Source organism: Oncorhynchus clarkii, chromosome 11 (assembly GCF_045791955.1).
Source record: "Oncorhynchus clarkii lewisi isolate Uvic-CL-2024 chromosome 11, UVic_Ocla_1.0, whole genome shotgun sequence".
NCBI lineage: Eukaryota > Metazoa > Chordata > Actinopteri > Salmoniformes > Salmonidae > Oncorhynchus > Oncorhynchus clarkii.
Window position 1 is genome coordinate 15,406,586 of NC_092157.1, and position 24,019 is coordinate 15,430,604.

The 24,019-nt window shown below is 45.1% G+C and overlaps 2 protein-coding genes across 4 annotated transcripts; one reads left to right on the plus strand and one right to left on the minus strand.

Annotated features, from left to right (window-relative positions):
• Positions 1-952: 952 nt before the first annotated feature.
• On the minus strand, positions 953-3,231 carry LOC139420637 (protein POLR1D). The gene is made up of 3 exons (XM_071170834.1): positions 3,088-3,231; positions 1,899-1,973; positions 953-1,712 (listed from the first exon to the last, which is right to left on the minus strand). Exons 1-3 carry the CDS (start codon positions 3,111-3,113, stop codon positions 1,289-1,291), a joined length of 525 nt encoding a protein of 174 aa, XP_071026935.1. The 5' UTR covers positions 3,114-3,231; the 3' UTR covers positions 953-1,288.
• Positions 3,232-3,510: 279 nt separating this feature from the next.
• LOC139420638 (ligand of numb-protein X 2a) lies at positions 3,511-22,612 on the plus strand. 3 transcript variants are annotated; one of them, XM_071170835.1, is made up of 12 exons: positions 3,511-3,650; positions 6,782-6,975; positions 7,231-7,613; positions 15,261-15,505; positions 15,574-15,711; positions 15,833-16,032; positions 16,130-16,534; positions 16,618-16,818; positions 18,635-18,812; positions 19,095-19,344; positions 20,188-20,346; positions 21,001-22,612. In XM_071170835.1, the coding sequence occupies exons 2-12, from the start codon at positions 6,955-6,957 to the stop codon at positions 21,134-21,136; spliced, it is 2,316 nt and encodes a 771-aa protein (XP_071026936.1). In that variant the 5' UTR covers positions 3,511-3,650; positions 6,782-6,954; the 3' UTR covers positions 21,137-22,612. The 3 variants fall into 3 exon arrangements, with proteins under 3 accessions (XP_071026936.1, XP_071026939.1, XP_071026937.1); XM_071170838.1 differs by having other exon boundaries at positions 7,231-7,488; XM_071170836.1 differs by having other exon boundaries at positions 3,530-3,660.
• The last annotated feature ends 1,407 nt before the right edge of the window (positions 22,613-24,019 follow it).

Genomic DNA, 24,019 nt, shown 5'->3' on the forward strand with positions numbered 1-24,019 from the left:
TAGCCAACGTGCTTCAACACCTGCATTGTTTGCTGTTTGGGGTTTTAGGCTGGGTTTCTGTACATCACTTTGAGATATCAGCTGATGTACGAATGGCTATATAAATAGATTTGATTTGTGTAAACCTTACAGTGAAATGCTTACTTACAGGCTCTAACCAATGGTGCCAAAAAAAGGTATGTGTGTGTAGGTAAGTAAAGAAATAAAACAACAGTAGAAAGACATTTGAAAAAAAGAGTAGCAAGGCTATATATAGACACCTGTTAGTCAGTCTTATTGGGGTAGTATGTACATGTAGGTATCATTAAAGTGACTGTGCATATATGATGAACAGAGAGTTGCAGAAGCGTAAAAAGAGGGGTTGGCGGGTGGTGGGACACAATGCAGATAGCCCGGTTAGCCAATGTGCGGAAGCACTGGTTGGTCAGGCCAATTTAGGTAGTATGTACATGAATGTATAGTTAAAGTGACTATGCATATGAGATAAACAGAGTAGCAGCAGCGTAAAAGAGGGGTTGGGAGGAGGAGGCACATGATGCAAATAGTCCAGGTAACCATTGGTTACCTGTTCAGGAGTCTTATGGCCTAAATTTCAGTGTTCCTCAAGGTTCTGTTTTAGGACCACTATTGTTTTCACTATATATTTTACCTCTTGCTGGAGGCTGAGACAGCTCCCCCTGTGCATTTTGTTATTTTTTACTGCTGCTCTTTAATTACTTGTTAATTTGATTTACTCTTATCCACATTTTTTTGAAACTGCACTGTTAGTTAGGGGCTCGTAAGTAAGCATTTCACTGTTGTATTCGGCACATGTGACTAATAAAATTTGATTTGATCATGTCAGTTTACAGATCGTACCAGCAAGATTCACAATGAAATAACAGGGCTGAGTGCAAGATGGGAATAAGTGTGTCAAAATTGAGAATAAGAATAGAAAAGACACGACCTCCAGTTAAAAGATCAGTAGAAACAAATGCAATTTAATCAGTTATGCTTGTCACAAACTGACAACAGCAACCCCAATCTTTCTCACATTCTCAGACAATACATTCTTTCCAGTCATTCAATGGTTATGTATGTCTTTCCAGTCATTCAATGGTTATGTATGTCTTCGAGGGAGAACCTCCTCTGGTAATGCCGTTACAGCACTCCCTACAAGGTTATGATGTCACATGTGGGTCCTCCCACTGGGAATGTCTTTGACAGGTGCTGGTTTGATTGATAGGTGTGGCCTATGGAGTGAGAACTGGCCCTGAAATGGGCGTGGTCTGATGAGGAGGAGGAGCTACTATCGGCGAAGAGAGCGGTCTCTACAAGAGGAAGGGACTTCAGATGGGGAGTGGTCTTTAGAATGGGGACTGTGTGTTTTGTGACCAGGGACACTTTTATCACGGTGTTTCTTGTCTCTATGTCTGTATCTGTCATCGTCTCCAACCCCTCTGTATTTGTAGCCGTCTCTGTGGCACGTGTTGCTGTCTTTGTCTCTTTTGTGTCCATCTTTGAGACTATGTTCTCTGCTGTCCCTATGACTGTCTTCGTCCCTGTGTCGTCTGTGACTGTCTCTGTCTCTGTCTGTGGATGGGGTCCTGCTGCGCCTCCTACACTCTGATGTCTGTTCTCCTGAGTGGCCAGCAGGGCGGCGCTGTGGGATGGTGGTGCGCAGTGTGTTGAGCAGGAAACGCTTGTTGGTGCTACGCAGTGGACATTTCATCCTGGAAGACAGTTGAACCAAAATTAACATTTCAAATCCAGCAAGGCCTTCAATATGAGCCATTGTCTTTGATATGCATCCGTCTTGGTCTGTCACACCTTGCCATGTGTCAAGTACATTCTGCATTGAAAGCCAAACACCCATAACAGATGGTTTACCAGATCCTTTACTAACGTATGCCGCTCACCAGCCTGCTGGACCCATAGTTTCTGCTCGCACCCGAGCCCTACTGGTCTCCTTCAGCAGCTCCTCCACTGCACGTCTACATGGCACATGGAGAGAGTGACAGAGAGAGTTTAGGGTGCAAGAGGGGGAGATATTAATTAACATATAAATAGGAGGAAAAAGGAAGAATAGAGAAAGAGACAGAAAGAGAATAAAAGTGAAGGAAAACAGCAGGATAAAAAGCAGAGAGAGAAGGCGCTATGCCAGTCTAAGATAGTCAAGTCACAGAGCTAGAGGCACATGTCATGTGTGTCCTGGATTGATCTGCTGAGTCAGTGGGAACAACTGTTACAGCTGCCCTTTGACCACGGATCAACTGTTACAGCTGCCCTTTGACCACGGATCAACTGTTACAGCTGCCCTTTGACCACGGATCAACTGTTACAGCTGCCCTTTGACCACGGATCAACTGTTACAGCTGCCCTTTGACCACGGATCAACTGTTACAGCTGCCCTTTGACCACGGATCAACTGTTACAGCTGCCCTTTGACCACGGATCAACTGTTACAGCTGCCCTTTGACCACGGATCAACTGTTACAGCTGCCCTTTGACCACGGATCAACTGTTACAGCTGCCCTTTGACCACGGATCAACTGTTACAGCTGCCCTTTGACCACGGATCAACTGTTACAGCTGCCCTTTGACCACGGATCAACTGTTACAGCTGCCCTTTGACCACGGATCAACTGTTACAGCTGCCCTTTGACCACGGATCAACTGTTACAGCTGCCCTTTGACCACGGATCCCAGACAAGTGTGCACAGGAAATACAGAATCACACACACACACACACACACTTTCCAGCAGCTGTGACTCAAAAATATCCTCAACTTGTTAAGCTGGCATTCAGTACCCTACTGAATCTCGACAACAATTCAGTCTCTATGTGAGTTATCTAGATAGTCATGCAACAAATAATTGAAACATAGCTAGCTAATCATTGACACGCTTAGCAAGCTACCTAGTAGCTAAGCTGGTGAACAATTAACTAGCTATTTTAATAGTATAATAAATCACATTGACCTAGCTACTTGACTAACGCTACTAGCTGACGTTCCTTGGCTAACGTTAGCTCCCCCTTCAAAACACCCCAGAAATTCACATCAAGCAAGAAATACCAGTCTGGCAATAGGATAGATTATAACATACTTCTCCAATTCGCCATCATCTGCCATAGTGTAATGATCAATGTAAAATAATCAAAAGATATTTCAAATCAATACTGCCAATGCTAGCTAATGTTTATTTCTGAATAAGTATGTTTACTTCTCCACCATGGGGGCCTTCCGGCAGGGACCCCGCATGACTACTGTCCTTAGCAGTGCCTTACGTAATATCGAATTTTATACGTAAAAATCAGATAGCATTGCTTAACAACAAACAAATTATGTTTCAATGTTGTAAAACGGTATGTATTTTGTCTAATATTGAAAATAAAATGTCATAATGATACTTTTTAGTGGTTAGTTTCGAACAGGCATAAAGCGAAGCCTCTAATTTAATTTTGGGATTGACAGCACGAGACCCTGCCCCCTTCTCCTTGACTGACTGCTGGAGAAGAGCCGTGGGCGGGTTTTTCACGGCGAAAGTCACAGGGGCGTTTTATGTGCGGCTGCTACGGCTCTGCTTGTTGCGGTGAATGTGTGATTGAGGTCGGTTAATTGTCCCCTCTCGGGGCCGGAGTTCTCGGCACCAAGGAGAAGCCGGAATAGGTAATATAATGTATGTATTCTGATCGCAGATCTTCACTGTCACGATGTCTAGAACATATATATATAAAGCAGGTTCTATATCTATGGTCTAGTAATAGTCTATATAGCTTTCAATTGAAGTCGCTATTGTCCATCCATTATGTATCCATCTCAGCGCTATTCGAAGGAAGGGAGGGGGGAATCTGACAATCAGACAGACACTCCGGCTGGTTCACTCACCAGCCTAAATGGAGAAGGGTATTGCTGTCGCCGAACCAATTATATGATCTATCTGAATCTGAGTGTCGTCTTTCAGGGCAGTGCATAAACTGGGTAGCCAAATAATGCAATTTGAATAGATAGCCTTTGTTTGGTATATGCCGTTTTTTTCTCCCCTTCAATAAGCCATTATGTTATTCAGCCTTCAACAATATATATTCTAGGCTAGGCTATATTGAAACGAAACATGAAATGAAACATTGCATATTCAGGTTTGTTTTTTGCGAAGGTTGATAAGATGATTATGCTATTGAAATTCATGTTAGGCGTAATGCATATTTGGGATTGTGGTTTTATTAGTCTACTGACTACCTTTATTAACGTGATCAACTGTTCCTGAGGGCAAGGAGATATCACATTTTCCTCTTGTCTGACATGCAAGATTGTTGTAGACTATATGTTATAGTCCTGGTTTACCCCTTTATTTGGGTTGGCAATAGGACAGACGTCATCTTCTTATTGCGTTAGTTATCGGGTGTTGTGCATTAGTCGCTGTAGGCCTTGTCTACTGCTGGTATCAATAGAAGGAGCAGAGAACAGCAAGCCTATGGATGAAATAACAATACAATAGCATAGTGGCCTTGAGGCGCCGGGTAACACAACAAAGACAACACACGCTGTTGCAATCCAGCTATTTTGAAAGTAAGATAAGATTTAAGTGCTCTTGTAACTGCTGTATTATCCTGGCAGAAGGTTAAAAACAGAGAGAGAGAGAGGGAAAGAGAGATCGAACTTATAGACTGCATTAGTCTTGCATGTCAAACTTATTCACAGCAGTGGTTAGAAGACACTGCACACACCCACAAACTCATACCCCAAAAGCATACATTGTGTGTGTACATGCGTGTGTGAGTTAAAATGATGTCAGAGCTTGGTTATGGAAACAGAGGAGCCTTCTGTCTACATGAATAATGCATCTCCAGCTGCACACACATACACACACTCACTCACTCACATACAGACAGAAGCAGGTACTTAAAAGAACGAAAAGGGTACCAGCAGTCAAGGAGACAGAAGCAGGTTACATAGACAGGTTACATTGAGGCATGTAGTCATGGAAACAACAGTCATAAAGACAGGCAGAAACAGCAGTGGCACGGTCAGAAGGACAGGAACCATTGAGAATATAGCCAGCAGCAGATAGAAGTGTACAGAAATAGAAAGGACACATGGAGGAGAGAACACTCCATCTCTATCTACACAGCTCTGAATGTCAAGCTCTACTGAACATGCTCCGTAGCCATGGAGACAGGAGCAGACCCTCGCACAGACAGACAGAGGCTGCATCTTAACAGTCTAAAGTGGCTTCCTCTTCACGTCATCTGCTTTGGTCTGAAATCACAGGATTGGTGAAAGCAATATGGTGGATGACTATTTAGCATTTGCTATGACCTCTTCAGTTCTTTTAGATTCATGCAGATGGAGGCAAGGAGATGAGAATAGAGGCTGGTAGTCAGGTGTCATTAGCTTGGCTCTGTTTCATGCTTAAATACGCTCCCTTGTGTCGATTTGTGTCCATGAGCTCCTCGGGGACGGGGCTAGAGTACTGTAGTAGGGGAAGTGAGTCTAAATGGCTTTGAACGTGTACCACAGGGGAAATGACTGGTACACAATGCATTAGTTTTGAGGATGGCTCAGCATTGGGGATTTGTATGAGTGGTCGGCTGTGTTTCAGAGCTGCAAGGAGTTTTCGTTAGCTCTGGCTCTCTCACGCTGCAGAACTGGCCAGAGTGCATCACACACACACACGTTTGTTTTACTATCCTTGTGGGAACCAAACAATTGACCCCCATTCAAAATCCTATTTTCCGTAACCACTAACCCTAGCCCTTTACCTCATCCTTAACCTAACCATAACCCTTAACTTAACTGTAACCCTAAACCTGACCCCTAAGCCTAAAATAGCCTTATTCCTTGTGGGGACCGGCGAAATGTCCCCACTTGACCAAATATTTGTTTTACTGTCCTTGTGAGGACTTCTGGTCCCCACAAGGATAGTAAAACCAAAAACACATCACACACCACATACACACCACATCACACACCACATACACACCACATCACACACCACATGCACACCACATCACACACCACATCCACATCACATACACATACACATCACATCACACACCACATGCACACCACATGCACACCACATCACACACCACATACACATCACATACACACCATATCACACACCACATGCACAGTGATCAGTTGACAGTCTTCCACTCATTTTCTTGTCCCTATCTCACAGCTCTCTCTCTCTTTCTGTCTTCGTCTCTCATTTTCATTCTTTCTCTACTCCTTTGTTTTTCCGTTTTACCCTTTCTCTGTCAACCTTTTTTCATTCTCTTTCCATCTCTCTCTTCTCTCCTGTTTTCTTTCTCCCCTCCCTCCCCTCTCCCTTTCATATTCTCTCGTTATCTCTTTTTCTCACTCTCTCTGTCTCTCTATCCCACTTTCTCTTCATCATTCTAGCCCTCTCCCTCTATCTCTCTCCTTCCTCTCAACCATACCCATTTCCTCTCTGCCTCAATCCCATATAATTCCTTCTGTCTCAATCCCAGATAATTCCTTCTGTCTCAATCCCAGATAAATCCCTCTCTGAGAGACTGTAATATTGCAGCAGGCGAGAGCGAAAGAGAGATTACACTGAGCAGGCGCAGTGCTACAGTACATCTCTGCACACACCTCACACACACACACACACGTTCATATTAACATGCATACGTCACATATACACGCATACAATGCAAATATTTACGAAGTTATACAGTAGTACACATGTATGCTTGAGTACACACTCACATGCACACACACACACACACTTTAATTTCCCAGCTTTTTAACCTCTGCTCTCTGACCTACAGGGTGATGTCTGATTGGCCACTGGGGGGCGGCTGTCCTCTCTGTCACCAGCTCACCCTCTGAGGCTTATGGGATAGGACGCCCCCCACCCAACCCCTTTGTAACCTCCCGACCTGTAACCCCAGTGACGATTGTGCCGAAGGCCGTGCCTGGCGATTAGAGCCCTGGTTCTGACATGGGCAGCCCCGGCTGTGAGGTGGGTTTTGATTTAGCAGTTTGTACCCTCCCAGCTGTGTGTATGAATTGTGTAATGCTGATCCTCTGATCTGCTATTAACCATTCCGATCCGCTAATTACCTTGTATACACAAATAAAAGACAAGTTGGTAATTACACCGTAATAACATATAGATTACTTGGTTGTTTCTTTGGGATTCATTCAAACAAGCTTTTCTGTCCAACTATCATTGTCCTCCAACATCTCCCATATAAATCTCTTCTCCTTTATCCAGGTGAGTCCGGCAGGGCCTGTGGAGCCCGTGCTGGAGGCCTTGTGTCCAGAGTGTGGTCAGATCCACCGGGCCTGGGAGAACCACCTCTATAACTACCGCCTGGAGGTGGACGATGACCTGGTGTGTCACATCTGTCTGCAGCCCCTGGTCCAGCCCCTGGACACACCCTGCGGACACACCTTCTGTGCCCTCTGCCTCCGCAGCTTCCTCCAGGAACGGGACTTCTGCCCGCTGGACCGGGAGCGGCTACATCTGCAGGTGTGTAGGCGGAGCAGCATCCTGGTACACAAGCTGCTTGACAAGCTGTCTGTGTCCTGTCCCCTGGCCCTGGCCTGCAGCCTCAGCATGCCCCGCTGTGACCTGGAGGCTCACCTCAAACACAGGTAGAGTGGAGTCACACACACACACAAACACAGCGGTAGAGTGGAGTCACACACACAAACACAGCGGTAGAGTGGAGTCACACACACAAACACAGCGGTAGAGTGGAGTCACACACACACACAGCGGTAGAGTGGAGTCACACACACACAGCGGTAGAGTGGAGTCACACACACAAACACACACAGCGGTAGAGTGGAGTCACACACACACACACACACACAAACAGCGGTAGAGTGGAGTCACGCACGCGCACACACCTCACAATGTGAGTGGATATGTGATGGTTGGGAGCTCAGCAGGCTAGTGGTCACTGTGAGGAAACTGTACATCAACTATATCTGAAGTGAGAGAGATCTGTAGTGTAAAGTACTAATTTCGGTTGTAGGATCTGATCTCTAAGCTGGGATGTCTTGATGCTGACATTTGTAGTGTTAAAAACAGTAAATAGGACAGACATTGCAGTTACTATGTAGAGATGATTCGACAGTTGAAGTCAGAAGTTTACATACACTTAGGTCGGAGTCATTAAAACAAGTTTTTCAACCACTCACAAATTTCTTGTTAACAAACTATAGTTTTGGGAAGTCGGTTAGGACATCTACTTTGTGCATGACACAAGTAATTTTTCCAAAAATTATTTACAGACAGATTATTTTACTTATAATTAACTGTATCACAATTCCAGTGGGTCAGAAGTTTACATACACTATTATGCTGAGCAGACCGGACACGTCGCGAGCATCACAAAATAAATGTAGAAATCCATGTTATTAAATTATTGTGCCAACAAGCGTCTGCGATGCCAAGAGCTAAAATAGAACTCCTTTCTATTTCTGACGCAGATCGCGCTGCAAGTCCTGCCTCTCCCATCTCCTCATTGGTTTATAGAAGCAGGTACCCATGTGCCATCTCCTCATTGGTTATACCCACATGGGTGATTGAAAGACGAAATGTTTTGCTGATTGTCGTGGTAAAAGTGTAGATGCCAATCACCATTTAAGTTCAAAGATGAAAAAGCCTGGAAGGAGGAGAGATGACTAGAAACGATTCGGTTGGCAGTTTTATTTGGGGATTAATTGTCGGAGTAGAGGACCTTGTGCATTTCAGGTAAAATAACAACTCAATGTTTATATCCCAGGACAAATTAGCTAAAAACAGCAAGCTAGCTAAATAGGACAAATTAACTAGCAAGTGCAAGCTAACTAGCTAAATTGCCATACATGTTTAATATATGTCCCCAAATTAATGTAATTGGTTCAGAGTTTGTTTTGATATTTTAACCTGTGTGTCGTGATTGCGTTTGGTGTGGGGGGACAAAATAAATGTATGTACGATGGCGTGCAGCCGGTTTGGGTTCTGTGTAAGTTGACAGTGCCTTTGAACAGCTTGGAAAATTCCAGAAAATTATGTCATGGCTTTAGAAGCTTCTGATAGGCTAATTGACATCATTTGAGTCAATTGGAGGTGTACCTGTGGATGTATTTCAAGGCCTACCTTCAAACTCAGTGCCTCTTTGCTTGACATCATGGGAAAATCAAAAGAAATCAGCCAAGACCTCAGAAAAACAATTGTAGACCTCCACAAGTCTGTTTCATCCTAGTTCATCCTTGGGAGCAATTTCCAAATATATATATACCCTATGGGACCACACAGCCGTCATACTGCTCAGGAAGGAGGTGTGTTCTGTCTCCTAGAGATAAACATACTTTTGTGCGAAAAGTGCATATCAATCCCAGAACAGCAGCAAAATACCTTGTGAAGATGCTGGAGGAAACAGGTACAAAAGTATCTATATCCACAGTAAAAACGATTCCTATGTCAACCTAACCTGAAAGGTCCTGAAAGGTCGCTCAGCAAGGAAGAAGCCACTGCTCCAAAACCGCCATAAAAAAAGCCAGACTACGTTTTGCAACTGCACATGGGGACAAAGATCGTACTTTTTGGAGAAATGTCCTCTGGTCTGATGAAACAAAAATAGATCTGTTTGGCCATAATGACCATCGTTATGTTTGGAGGAAAAAGGGGGGAGGCTTGCAAGCCGAAGAAGGCTATCCCAACCGTGAAGCACGGGGGTGGCAGCATAATGTTGTGGGGATGCTTTCCTGCAGGAGGGACTGGTGCACTTCACAAAATAGATGGCATCATGAAGATGCTGGAGGAAACAGGTACAAAAGTATCTATATCCACATTAAAAACGATTCCTATGTCGACCTAACCTGAAAGGTCCTGAAAGGTCGCTCAGCAAGGAAGAAGCCACTGCTCCAAAACCGCCATTAAAAAAGCCAGACTACGTTTTGCAACTGCACATGGGGACAAAGATTGTACTTTTTGGAGAAATGTCCTCTGGTCTGATTAAACAAAAATAGAACTGTTTGGCCATAATGACCATCGTTATGTTTAAAGGAAAAATGGGGAGGCTTGCAAGCCGAAGAAGGCTATCCCAACCGTGAAGCACGGGGGTGGCAGCATCATGTTGTGGGGGTGCTTTCCTGCAGGAGGGACTGGTGCACTTCAAAATAGATGGCATCATGAGGGAGGAAAATAATGTGGATATATTGAAGCAACATCTCAAGACATCAAGTTAAAGCTTGGTTGCAAATGGGTCTTCCAAATGGACAATGACCCAAAGAATACTTCCAAAGTTGTGGCAAAATGGTTTGAGAACAACAAAGTCAAGGTATTGGAGTGGCCATCACAAAGCCCTGACCTCAATCCTATAGAAAATTTGTGGGCAGAACTGAAAAAGTGTGTGCGAGCAAGGATGTCTACGAACCTGACTCAGTTGCACCAGCTCTGTGTAACGGCTGTTGGAAGAAGTGGACCAAAGCGCAGCGTAGTAAGTGTTCATGATTTATTGATAGAACTGAATAACAACAAAGAGAACGAACGAAACAGTTCTGTCTGGTGCAGACACAAAAACAAAAAACAACTACCCACAAAACACAGGTGGGAAAAGGCTACCTAAGTATGGTTCTCAATCAGAGACAACGATAGCCTCTGATTGAGAACCACACCTGGCCAAACACACAGAAATAGAAAACATAGAATGCCCACCCGAACTCACGCCCTGACCAAACCAAAATAGAGACATAAAAAGGATCTCAAAGGTCAGGGTGTGACACTCTGTCAGGAGGAATGGGCCAAAATTCACCCAACATTTTGTGGGAAGCTTGTGGAAGGCTACTTGAAACATTTGAGCCAAGTTAAACAATTTAAAGGCAATGCTATCAAATACTAATTGAGTGTATGTACCTGAGCCATAGGACCATGCCCCAGGAATACCTGACATGATGACTCCTTGCTGTCCCCAGTCCACCGGACTGTGCTGCTGCTCCAGTTTCAACTATTCTGCCTTATTATTATTCGACCATGCTGGTCATTTATGAACATTTGAACATCTTGACCATGTTTTGTTATAATCTCCACCCGGCACAGCCAGAAGAGGACTGGCCACCCCACATAGCCTGGTTCCTCTCTAGGTTTCTTCCTAGGTTTTGGCCTTTCTAGGGAGTTTTTCCTAGCCGCCGTGCTTCTACACCTGCATTGCTTGCTGTTTGGGGTTTTAGGCTGGGTTTATGTACAGCACTTTGAGATATCAGCCGATGTACGAAGGGCTATATAAAATAAATTTGATTGATTGATGTAAACTTCTGACCCACTGGGAATGTGATGAAAGAAATAAAAGCTGAAAGAAATATTTTTTTCTCCTATTATTCTGACATTTCACATGGTGATCCTAACTGACCTAAAACAGGGAATTGTTACTAGGATTAAATGTCAGGAATTGTGAAAAACTGAGTTTTTAAATGTATTTGGCTAAGGTGTATGTAAACTTCAGACTTCAACTGTATCTGAAGCTTATTGCTTGGTTTCTATAGCTAGCTTGAGTGCTAGCCTTCTATCTTCAGCCAACTTGTTTGTTGTCCTGACTCCTGCTGAATTTGTATTTGTAAAGGATCCTGGGGTCCTTTATAATTTAAAAAACATTACAATACATTCAGAACAAATTTCACAACACACTGTGTGCCCTCGGGCCCCTACACCACTACCACATATCTACAACACAAAATACATGAGCACGTGTGTGTATAGTGCGTATGTTATCATGTGTCTGCATGCATGTGTCTGTACCTATGTTTGTGTTGCTTCACAGTCCCCGCTGTTCCATAAGGTGTATTTTTATCTGTTTTTTAATTCTGATTCTACTGTTTGCATTAGTTACCTGATGTGGAATAGAGTTCCATGTAGTCATTGATCTATGTAGTACTGTGCGCCTCCCATTGTCTGTTCTGGACTTGGGGACTGTGAAGAGACCTCTGGTGGAATGTCTTGTGGGGTATGCAGGTCTGTCTGAGCTGTGTGCTAGTCATTTAAACAGACGGTGCTTTCAACATGTCAATACCTCTCACAAATACAAGTAGTGATGAAGTCAATCTCTCCTCCACTTTGAGCCAGGAGAGATTGACATGCATATTATGAATGCTATCTCTCTGTCCAAGGGCCAGCCGTGCTGCCCTATTCTGAGTCAATTGCAATTCCTAAGTCCCTCTTTGTGGCACCTGACCACACGACTGAACAGTAGTCCCGGTGCGACAAAACTAGAACCTGTAGGACCTGCCTTGTTGATAGTGTCGTTCAGAAGGTAGAGCAGCGCTTTATTATGGACCGACATCTCCCCATCTTATCTTCTGTCACATCAACAATGTTTTGACCATGACAGTTTACATTTCAGGGTTACTCCAAGACGTTTAGTCACCTCAACGTGATCAATTTCCACATGATTCATTACAAGATTTAGTTGAGGTTTGGGGTTTAGGGTATGATTTGTCCAAAATACAATACTTTTAGTTTTTTTTTTAAATATTTAGGACTAACGTATTCCTTGCCTGCCACCCATTCTGAAACTAACTGCAACTCTTTGTTAAGTGTTGCAGTCATTTCAGTCGCTGTAGTAGCTGACGTGTACAGTGTTGAGTCATCCTAATACATGGACACACTGACTTTACTCAAAGGATTTGACATGACAACAACAGAAGATTTGGATAAAGCTGGAACATACTTCTTACTGAGCTACTCCTGAGCTGTGTGAGGTTGTGGGCTGATTCTGGACTAGACCAGAAGAATGCCAACGAAGAACTGAGAACGTTTCTTTTGCTGAATTCCACAGTGTGTAGCTGTCCCTAGAGAAACTACTCTCCATTGCTGTGTTGATGCGTGGTCATTAAGGTTATAGCTGCTAAGCGGACGGTGGAAAAACGACCCAATTGTCCTACTTAAGTAAAAGTATAGATACTGTACCTTATTAGAAAATTAAGTGAAAGTCACCCAGTAAAATAGTGCTTGAGTAAAAGTCTAAAAGTATTTGGTTTTAAATATACTTAAGTATCAAAAGTAAAAGTATAAATCATTTAAAATTCCTTATATTAAGCAAACCAGATGGCACAATGTTTGCGTTTTTTACATTTGCGTATAGCCAGGGGCACACTCCAACACTCAGACTTAATTTACTAACAAAACATTTGTGTTTAATGAGTTTGCCAGATCAGAGGCAGTAAAGATGACCAGGGATGTTCTATTGATAATTGTGTGAATTATATCATTGTCCTATCCTGCTAAACATTCTAAATGTAATGAGTACTTTTGGAGTAAAAAGTACATTATTTTCTTAAGGAATGTAGTGAAGTAAAAGTAAAAGTTGGCAAAAATATAAATGGTAAAGTACAGATACCCCCAAAAGCTACTTAAGTAGTACTTTAAAGTATTATTTACTTTACACCAGTATACACAGAACACCCACCCCTGCCCTGCCCTGCCCTGCTCTACCCTGCCCTGCTCTACTCTACCCTGCACTGCTCTACCCTGCACTGCTCTACCCTGCACTGCTCTACCCTGCACTGCTCTACTCTACCCTGCTCTACCCTGCACTGCTTTACCCTGCACTGCTCTACCCTGCACTGCTCTACCCTGCTCTACCCTGCACTGCTCTACCCTGCACTGCTCTATCCTGCACTGCTTTACCCTGCACTGCTCTACCCTGCACTGCTCTACCCTGCACTGCTCTACCCTGCACTGCTCTACCCTGCACTGCTTTACCCTGCACTGCTTTACCCTGCACTGCTCTACCCTGCACTGCTCTACCCTGCACTGCTCTACCCTGCACTGCCCTACCATACTCTGCGCTGTCCTACCTTGCTCTGCTCTCTGCCCTACCCTGCCCTGCTCTGTCCAGCCTATGGCCCAGTGTCCACTAAAGCACAATTCTAATCATTTTAAAGTGCATCCTCTCTTACTTCCTTCCTCCCTCAAAATCATCACTGATCTGTCAAGGTTGGATTGGTGAAACCAATGAGATGAAAACCTTTGCCAACAACGTCAACTTGGTCAACAAACATTGCCATTCATTTTAATCAGTGATTGCCTCAATGAAGGAATGGAGGAAGGAAGGATACCTTTTAAAGTTTTTAAACAAAGTGTAAGATGCTAGGTCGGAAAAATACAGGTTAAGACAACCTAATATTTCCATGTGGCAGCGTTAGAAAATAAACTAAATCATTGGACCAGCGCCATTGTTAATTCTACAGGAGGAGCATCCAACACGTGACCAGCCGTCTGGAAATCAAATAATACAGTGGTTGAAGATCATTAGAAAAACGTTTAAATTAATGACAGTAAAACAGTTATGCTATCATTCACTTCCAGACTGACAAGATGGTGTGAACAGACATGGTTGCCCTGTTCGTATCTCCTAGACAATGTTTCTTGTTGGGTATCACTGCACTGCTGGAGCTATGAACATAAGCATTTCACTAAACCCGGGATAACATCTGTAAAATACGTATATGAGACCGATTTGATTTGATTTTTGCCCACGGCACTGAACATTTCTGCATGGAATTATTACATTGCCTTTGGTACCTTCACTAAATACCCACTATACCTTCTCCTCACTAGGTATCCACTACACCTTCTCCTCAGCATATGGACAAGTATACAACATTGCTTCCCACTGGGCAACCAGTTGAAGAGGCGTGTTTTATGTCTCACTCCAAGGAGTCCCTAGATCTTTCTGAGGTGTCTGTGCATGACTGGGCATTCTTTTCTCTGTTCTTAAAGCATCTATAGATTAAGGCCCAGGTCCATGTGGGTCATTCCCTATGCCCCAACCCTAAGACAGTAATGAAGCTAAGGATGGGATGAGACCATGAGAGACAGAGTTGGGTGTCTGTCAGCTTGGACATTTAATATTGTGTCACTAAAGCCGCCTTAAAGTCAAAGATTAGAACAGAAGACTGCCAGGGCACTTGGAACGTCCTTGAACTGAGTGGAATGTTCTGGAACTTGTCTGATGATCTGATCCTTGATCCTTTAGGACTAGCTGTGGTTCTTCCTGCACAGCTTAAATCAAAGCAGCTATAGGATGGACTGGTCAATGCCAGTGGTGGAAAAAGTACCCAATTATCATACTTGAGTAAAAGTAAAGATACCTTAATAGAAAATGACTCAAGTAAAACTCACCCAGTAAAATTCTACTCGAGTATTCATCCTAATGTGTTTGTTTTTAAGCATTAAATGACCTGGTACGATAGTGCATTGACCAGTTTTTGCCCAAAGTCGACCACCACATCCCTCTCTCTCTCTGTGTCCAGGTGTCCGGGGACGCAGTGTCAGCAGACCAGTTTAGAGGGACCACCATGTGATCCCGGGGAGGAGGGAGCCATGGTGACCAGCCCCTCCAAGTCCCCACGCTTCCTCCAGATGGAGACAGACCTGCAGGAGGAGAGCTCCTCCTTGCCTCCTGGTGTCACCTCCACCGCCGGAAGCAGCATCCCCATGTGGACCGACGAGCCTGGATTGGACAACCCCGCCTTCGAGGAGAGCAATGAGGAGGACAGTGAGTAACAACTGTGTGTGTGTGTGTGTGTGTGTGTGTGTGTGTGTAACCTCTCTCTCTGTGTGTAGGTGTGGTAGGGTTGGAGTGTGTGGTGCCCAGGGTAAAGCGACCCCTCAGTAACCCGTGCATCCACCTCCTCCGCACCGCCAGCTCTGCCTCCTCTGGGTGGGACAGCCCAGAGTCACCGCCCCTCTCTGCAGAAGAGGGTATGACATCACTTCCTCCATCTGACTTCCTGTCTCTAACCTTCCAATGTAATCATGTCGATTCTAAACATTCATGAATATAAGAGATTGATGTGCTTCCATGTCCCTGTGTATCTCCCAGGTAGTGTGAAGCTGCCGTCCCTTCCAGAGGGTGAGATCACCACCATCGAGGTCCACCGCTCTAACCCCTATGTTGAACTGGGCATCAGCATCGTCGGGGGCAACGAAACGCCTCTCATCAACGTGGTGATCCAGGAAGTGTACCGTGATGGGGTCATTGCTCGAGATGGCAGGCTTCTGGCCGGGGACCAGATACTACAGGTGAGGACCATGGATCCATCCTCACCTTTTCTCCTCTAATATTCCTCCAAAGCCAAGCTCCCTCCTCCTATATCTCTCTCTTTCTCCCCCTCTGCAGGTCAACAGTGTAGACATCAGCAATGTGGGCCATACCTTTGCTCGCTCCACGTTGGCACGCCCCTGTGCCACACTGCAGCTCACTGTCCTAAGGGAGCGCCGCTGTGTCTCTCGCCCACCTCCCTCCACCACCCCCTCGGTGCCCCACGCCCCCTGTTCCACCCCAGAGGGTACTCCGTCCAGCCCTGCCAGCCTGAGGATCACCCTGCAGAAGCGGGACTCGTCGGAGCAGCTGGGCATCAAGCTGGTGCGAAGGACTGATGAGGAGGGGGTGTTTGTGTTAGACCTGCTAGACGGTGGCCTGGCTGCCAAGGACGGGAGGCTGTGTAGTAACGACCGCGTGCTGGCGGTCAACGAACAGGACCTACGCCACGGCACGCCTGAACAGGCTGCTCAGATCATACAGGTAAGACTGCTAAGAGATTAACAGTGTTTCTGACCATCCTCTTGTGGATGGCTAACCCAACTCCCTTTTCCTGTCAACTAAAGGCCAGCGGCGAAAGAGTCTATCTGCTGATTGGCCGTCCCAGCAAGCCTACCCTTCCCCCTCCATCAAGCTCCACCTCCAGCAGAGATCTGTACTGCCATGACCACTTCCTCCCCAACCACCACCACCATCACCACAGCTTCTCCCCCAACCCCAGCACCGTGCCCACCTGCGCCCACCTGGCCCGCTCCAGCACCCACAGAGTGAGTACACACCTGAGGGAGTGTGTGTGTCTGACTGTTTGTTCATATGTATCTGTTTATGCTGGAGGCCTCCCAACGTGTATTATACACTGTAGGACCTCTGTGTGTGTGTGTGTGTGTGTGTGTGTGCGCGTGTGTACGCAGTTGAAGTCGGAAGTTTACATACACCTTAGCCAAATACATTTAAATTCAGTTTTTCACAATTCCTGACATTTAATCCTAGTAACAATTCCCTGTCTTAGGTCAGTTCGGATCACCACTTTATTTTAAGAATGTGAAATGTCAGAATAATAGTAGCGAGAGTTATTTATTTCAGCTTTAAATTCTTTCATCATATTCCCAGTGGGTCAGAAGTTTACATACACTGAATTAGTATTTGGTAGCATTGCCTTTAAATTGTTTAACTTGGGTCAAACTTTTCAGATAGCCTTCCACAAGCTTCCCACAATAAATTGGGTGAATTTTGGCCCATTCCTCCTGACAGGGCTGGTGTAACTGAGTCAGGTTTGTTGGCCTCCTTGCTCAAACATACTTTTTCAGTTCTGCCCACAAGTTTTATTTAGGATTGAGGTCAGGGCTTTGTGATGGCCACTCCAGTACCTTGACTTTGTTGTCCTTAAGCAATTTTGCCACAATACTTTGGAAGTATGCTTGGGGTCATTGTCCATTTGGAAGACCCATTTGCAACCAAGCTTTAACTTTCTAACTGATGTCTTGAGATGTTGCTTCAATATATCCACATAATTATCCTCCCTCATGATGCCATCTATTTTGTGAAGTGCACCAGTCCCTCCTGCAGCAAAGCAGCCCCACAACATAATGCTGCCACCCCCGTGCTTCACGGTTGGGATGGTGTTCTTTGGCTTTCAAGACTCCCCCTTTTTCCTCCAAACATAACGATGGTCATTATGGCCAAACAGTTCTATTTTTGTTTCATCAGACCAGAGGACATTTCTCCAAAAAGTACGATCTTTGTCCCCATGTGCAGTTGCAAACTGTAGTCTGGCTTTTTTATGGAGGTTTTGGAGCAGTGGCTTCTTCCTTGCTGAGCGGCCTTTCAGGTTATGTCGATATAGGACTCGTTTTACTGTGGATATAGATACTTTGGTACCTGTTTCCTCCAGCATCTTCACAAGGTCCTTTGCTGATGTTCTGGGATTGATATGCACTTTTCGCACCAAAGTATGTTCATCTCTAGGAGACAGAATGCGTCTCCTTCCTGAGCGGTGTGATGGCTGTGTTGTCCCATGGTGTTTATACTTTTGTACTATTGTTTGTACAGATGAACGTGGTACCTTTAGGCATTTGGAAATTGCTCCTAAGGATGAACCAGACTTGTGGAGGTCTACAATTATTTTTCTGAGGTCTTGGCTGATTTCTTTTAATTTTCCCATGATGTTAAGCAAAGAGGCACTGAGTTTGAAGGTAGGTCTTGAAATACATCCACAGGTACACCTCCAACTGACTCAAATGATGTCAATTAGCCTATCAGAAGCTTCTAAAGCATTGACATAATTTTCTGGAATTTTCCAAGCTGTTTTAAGGCACAGTCAACTTAGTGTATGTAAACTTCTGACCCACTGGAATTGTGATACAGTGAATTATAAGTGAAATAGTCTGGTCTGTAAACAATTGTTGGAAAAATGACTTGTGTCATGTACAAAGTAGATGTCCTAACCAACTTGCCAAAACTATAGTTTGTTAACAAGTTATTTGTGGAGTGATTGAAAAACGAGTATTAATGACTCCAACCTAAGTGAATGTAAACTTCCGACTTCAACTGTATTTATATGTGTGTGTGTGTGTGTGTGTGTAGGACCTGGCCCAGTGTGTGACCTGTAAGGAGAAACGCATCACTGTGAAGAAGGAGACTCATGAGTCTCTGGGTATGACCGTGGCCGGGGGGCGGGGCAGCAAGAGTGGCGAGCTGCCCATCTTTGTGACCAGCGTCCAACCACATGGCTGTCTGTCACGGGTTGGACGAATCAAACAAGGTGAGCTGTGGGCTATATCACAGCCTGTTAGATTGTCGAGGCCAAGTTCTTATTTGGTTTGGCTCATTATCTGCCTCAGCTACATTCTCAGGGGTCAGTTTTCGAATGTTCTCTCTCAGGACTCTTTGTCCTTAAGTAACAATGTATTTCTCTATGTCCCTCTCGCTCCTTCTATCTCTCCCTCTTTCTCTCTGTCTCTGTACTCTTTCGGTTCTTCACTCTGTCTCACCAACTTCTGTTTTCCTCTCTCTCTCATTCTCTCTGTCCCCTCCTCTCCTGCAGGTGACATCCTCCTGAGTATCAACGACCAGGACCTGACCTACCTGAGCCACAGCGAGGCGGTTGGCACCTTGAAGGCCAGTGCGGCGTCACCCTCCGTCCAGCTGAGGGCGCTGGAGGTCAGCATGGTGGAGGAGCCGGACCAGGACATGAGCCCCGAGGACCAGCTGCTGCCCACACACCACCACACACACGACTCAGACTTCGACTCCTCCTGGTCCCCTTCCTGGGTCCTGTGGCTCAGCCTGCCCAGGTAAACAGGAGATATAGAAGACATGTTGGGTTGGACTCACCTGGGGTGGTTGGGATGTTGGGAGTTTGTGTGTGAAAATATTGCTTTGATTTATTTAGTGTTTTCATATTAGTGTAGGTGAAGCAGAGGAGACAAGGAAAGGAAGCAAGTTGACTAGTGCGATCCACCCCATGATTCACCTGAAGTAATCTGCGGAGAATGTGTAGTCGGAGCCTTTGTGTTGATCTTGATTCGAGTGTGTTCTGTGTTGGGATGTAAATGTCACACAGATCATGTATTATGTGTGTGTGTGTTGATGTGTGTGTGTTGACGTGTGTGTTGACATGTGTGTGTGTTGACGTGTGTGTGTTGTCCTGAACGGCGCTGTAAAACTCAACAGCTGTTGATTATCAACTGAGGGGCATGTGGTGACATCCCCAGTGTCTCTCCCCCATTCATCCTTCTGAGACTGGTACAGAGAGGACAGCCTCAAACTCACTCCTCCCTTTATCTATCGCTCTCTCCTTTTGTTCTGCTCTGTCTCTCTTTCTCTCCTCCCTCTCTGAATCTCCCTTCCGCCAACTCTCTTTTCCTCCCCACCTCGGTCTTTCTCCTTTCACCCTTTCTCTTGCCCTACTTTCCTCTCTCTCTCTAAACCTGGCCTTTCCCTCTCTCTCTAAACCTGGCCCCTCCCTCTCTCTCTTAACCTGGCCCCTCCCTCTCTCTCTAAACCTGGCCCCTCCCTCTCCCTCTAAGCTTGGCCCCTCCCTCTCCCTCTAAACCTGGCTCCTCCCTCTCCATCTCCCCCTTCTTCTGTCTCCCTCACTAAAACACTGACTCATTCTTTCCATCCATTTATCTCAGCTTCCTTCACAGTAGCCATGAGATTGTTCTGCGTAGAAGTCACCCTGGGAGCTGGGGCTTCAGCATCGTTGGGGGATACGAGGAAAACCATAGCAACCAGGCATTCTTCATCAAGACCATTGTCCTTGGAACGCCTGCATACTATGATGGCCGCCTCAAGTAAGCCATCATTCATGTTGTTGGCTTGTGAGCATAAAGACACATTTCCATTATTTGTAAGTTAATAGGCAATAAAGTATACACACACACACAGAGTATATAAAACATTAAGGGCACCTGCTCTTTCCATGACAGACTTACCAGGTGAATGCTATGATCCCCTATTGTCACTTGTTAAATCCACTTCAATCAGTGTAGATGAAGGGGATGAGACAGGTTAAATAAGGATTTTTAAACCTTGAGACAATTGAGACATTGAATGGCACACATACACAATCCAAGGGTGAACGGGAAAGACAATTTAAGTGCCTTTGAATGGGGTATGGTAGTAGGTGCTAGGCACACCTGTTTGTATCAAGAGTTGCAAAGCTGCTGGGTTTTTCAGGCTCAACAGTTGCCCGTGTGTATCAAGAATGGTCCACCATCCAAAGGACATCCCACCAACTTGACACAACTGTGGAAAACATGGGCCAGCATCCCTGTGAAATGCTTGACATCTTGTAGAGTCCATTCCCCTGATGAATTGAGGCTGTTCTGAGGGTAAAGGGTGGGGTGCAACTCAATATTAGGAAGGCGTTCTTAATGTTGGGTATAGTCAGTGTATATGGTCCATCCATATTGATGTTCCCTTCTGTGTCCCCTTCTGTACCCTAGGTGTGGGGACATGATAGTGGCGGTTAACGGGCTGTCTACAGCTGGTATGAGCCACTCAGCCCTGGTACCCATGCTGAAGGAGCAGCGTAGCAGAGTGGCTCTCACCGTGGTCTCCTGGCCTGGCAGCTTGGCATAGAACCGGGTCAAACTGCACTGGACAGCGTCATGCCATGCTGATATTACTCTAGACTCTATCTAACCAGGACCAAATCATGCTAGACTGCATTGAAACCAAGCTATGGTGCCAAATCATGCCATACTGAAATTGCTCTGGATCTAACCTACTGTAACCTGGGACAAATCACATGGACTTCATCAAACCAGGGTAGAGTGAACATGGCCCTCCTAGGCCAAATCCCTTGATACTAATCAAATCAAATCAAATCAAATGTATTTATATAGCCCTTCGTACATCAGCTGATATCTCAAAGTGCTGTACAGAAACCCAGCCTAAAACCCCAAACAGCAAGCAATGCAGGTGTAGAAGCACGGTGGCTAGGAAAAACTCCCTAGAAAGGCCAAAACCTAGGAAGAAACCTAGAGAGGAACCAGGCTATGTGGGAGTGGCCAGTCCTCTTCTGGCTGTGCCGGGTGGAGATTATAACAGAACATGGTCAAGATGTTCAAATGTTCATAAATGACCAGCATGGTCAAATAATAATAAGGCAGAACAGTTGAAACTGGAGCAGCAGCACAGTCAGGTGGACTGGGGACAGCAAGGAGTCATCATGTCAGGTATTCCTGGGGCATGGTCCTAGGGCTCAGGTCCTCCGAGAGAGAAAGAAAGAGAGAATTAGAGAGAGCATACTAGGCTGGACTGTGCCAGCCCCACACCACACTGCACTCACACATACTGATGTGTTCATACAGATGTAGGATCTTAATTTGATCACCCTGATCCAGAACTATCCTGCAATGCAGGACATTTCAAACTTGTAGTGTATGAGGTTTAAAAAGGTCCACATTCAAATTCCAGACTTAATTTTTCCTTAAGAAGAATGTATCAAAACGCTACAAAAATGTCCATTCTTTATAATCAACATTTCCTGATGTAGCAAACTGGCTGAAATTAAGAAGCTATATCTGTATGGTCATGTTACTGGTCTTCACTCCCACACAGAGAGAGTGGGACTGTACGTTAGAGGACAGTATATCATCTCTGTTTCTCTTCACTGGACTCCAGTAGTAGATACCAGGGGCATATTCACGTGGCCGTAACGTTACAGAACCTTTCAGATAGAAATTCCCTGCATAGAACAGGATTCTCTGCCATGTAGAATAATGAAATAGATCAGCTTTAGGCCATGTATTTCTGTCATTATAAAACGCTTCTAGGGTTATGTTCAGGAGGAGAAATCATTTTGAAACAAGTTCAAGTTCAGTTCCTTTACAAAAAATATAAAAAACATTCACCCAGTCGCTCCTACTGAATACAACCCAACTGAATAAACCCAGGCCTTACCAAATACCTGCCACGCCCTGGAGGCCCGACCCGCCCCCCTGGACACAGCCTTAGGCCTCATCACCGTGACGACCCAGCCGTCAGCTTGCTGGGGTTTTATACGTGTGTGAATGTGTGTTCTGCGGTTTAATAAAGACTTCCCACAGAGCGCATCTGAGTCAGTTCTCTTACCTAGAAGTCCATCCACTGTGCTTGTGTGTGTCTGCCACCTCTGCCTGGCCCCACACCTTCATAGTGAAAGAGGAAAACATGTCTTTGGCACGCTAGTTTACTGGAGTCAGTTCAGCACCTGGATGCATTTATATTTTAGCAGACACAACTTACAGGAGCAATTTGGGTTAAGAGCCCTGCTCAGGGTTTCAAACCAGCAACCTTTTGGTTACTGGCCCAACACTCTTAACCACTAGGCTCCCTGCCGTGTCAGTCAGTTCCGTTGGTGTCTTGTGAGCACTGAGAAGAGCATGCGAGAGTTGATATATTAGGAGCACACAGACCTCTTGGCTATTTTAAGTGCCATTTCTTCAACAAGATCACCCCTCCCCTGGATGAAAGGAACAGACTTTAGAACACGATATGAAAGTGCCATTATTGGAGGCACTTAGTAAATGCCCCTCAACCGAATATTATTGCTAAACATGTGGCATTACACAACCATTAACGTCAGACACAAATCCAGACCTGCAGTAATGAGGATTTATTTGATACATAACTGAAAGAGTCAGCTTCTGAAAACAAATTGAACAAAAAGACTTCACAGCGTAAAGTATAGGTTCCTCTTCCACAGGTTTCAGAACACCCCCGTGGTTCGGATGGACCAGTCCATATCAGGGCATGGGTGTTACATGGTGTAGGAGCTAGTGTTACGGAGTTGGGCAGCCAGTCTGCTGGTCTCAGACCGTGTGGACACAGTCCCGGACTCCAACTGAGTCTGATGGGACATCTTAAGACTGTTGTGTCTTTATTTGCTCTGATCTTAACTTTTTTTTTACACATAATGTTTCTGCCATCATTTCCCATGACTGAAAAGAGCTTCTGGACATCAGAACAGCTATCACTAACCACCCCTTTGAAGTAGAAGTCCTCGTCCAAATAGAGGCGGTGATCCCAGACCAGGCCCTAATCCCCAACACTCATAGAAGGGGAATACTGCCCATGAGGCCGGTGTGAGAGCACCCTGGTAAGACTATGTCGGTGAATTCATTTTAAAAATCACCTCTACCCTCTTACCTAATGTGCAATCGCTGGAAAATAAACTGGATGAGCTCCGTTTGAGACTATCCTATCAACGGGACATTAAGAATGAATATACTCTGGTTCTCAGCGTCATGGCTGAACAAGGACATGAATAATAGAAATGTAGCAGGGTTTTTCTATGCATCAGCAGGACAGAACGGCAGAGTCCGGTGAGATCAAGGGTGGTGGTGTGTTTAACGGCTGGTGCGCAATCTCTAATATTAAGGAAGTCTCAAGATTCTGCCCACTTGAGTTAGAATACCTCAAACTGTCCATTTACCACCACAAACCAACGCTGGCACTAAGACGGCACTCAACGAGTTG

What these genes read in the sequence shown, in the direction of transcription:
- LOC139420637 (XM_071170834.1), bottom strand. Translation starts at nt 3,113, where the DNA reads ATGGCAGATGATGGCGAATTGGAGAA. An exon ending in GATGATGGCGAATTGGAGAA is followed by an intron (nt 1,974 to 3,087) that starts GTATGTTATAAT and finishes TGTGCCATGTAG; the next exon opens with ACGTGCAGTGGAGGAGCTGC. An exon ending in ACTATGGGTCCAGCAGGCTG is followed by an intron (nt 1,713 to 1,898) that starts GTGAGCGGCATA and finishes ACTGTCTTCCAG; the next exon opens with GATGAAATGTCCACTGCGTA.
- LOC139420638 (XM_071170835.1), top strand. Translation starts at nt 6,955, where the DNA reads ATGGGCAGCCCCGGCTGTGAG. An exon ending in GGAGAGCAATGAGGAGGACA is followed by an intron (nt 15,506 to 15,573) that starts GTGAGTAACAAC and finishes CTCTGTGTGTAG; the next exon opens with GTGTGGTAGGGTTGGAGTGT. An exon ending in TACTATGATGGCCGCCTCAA is followed by an intron (nt 20,347 to 21,000) that starts GTAAGCCATCAT and finishes TCTGTACCCTAG; the next exon opens with GTGTGGGGACATGATAGTGG.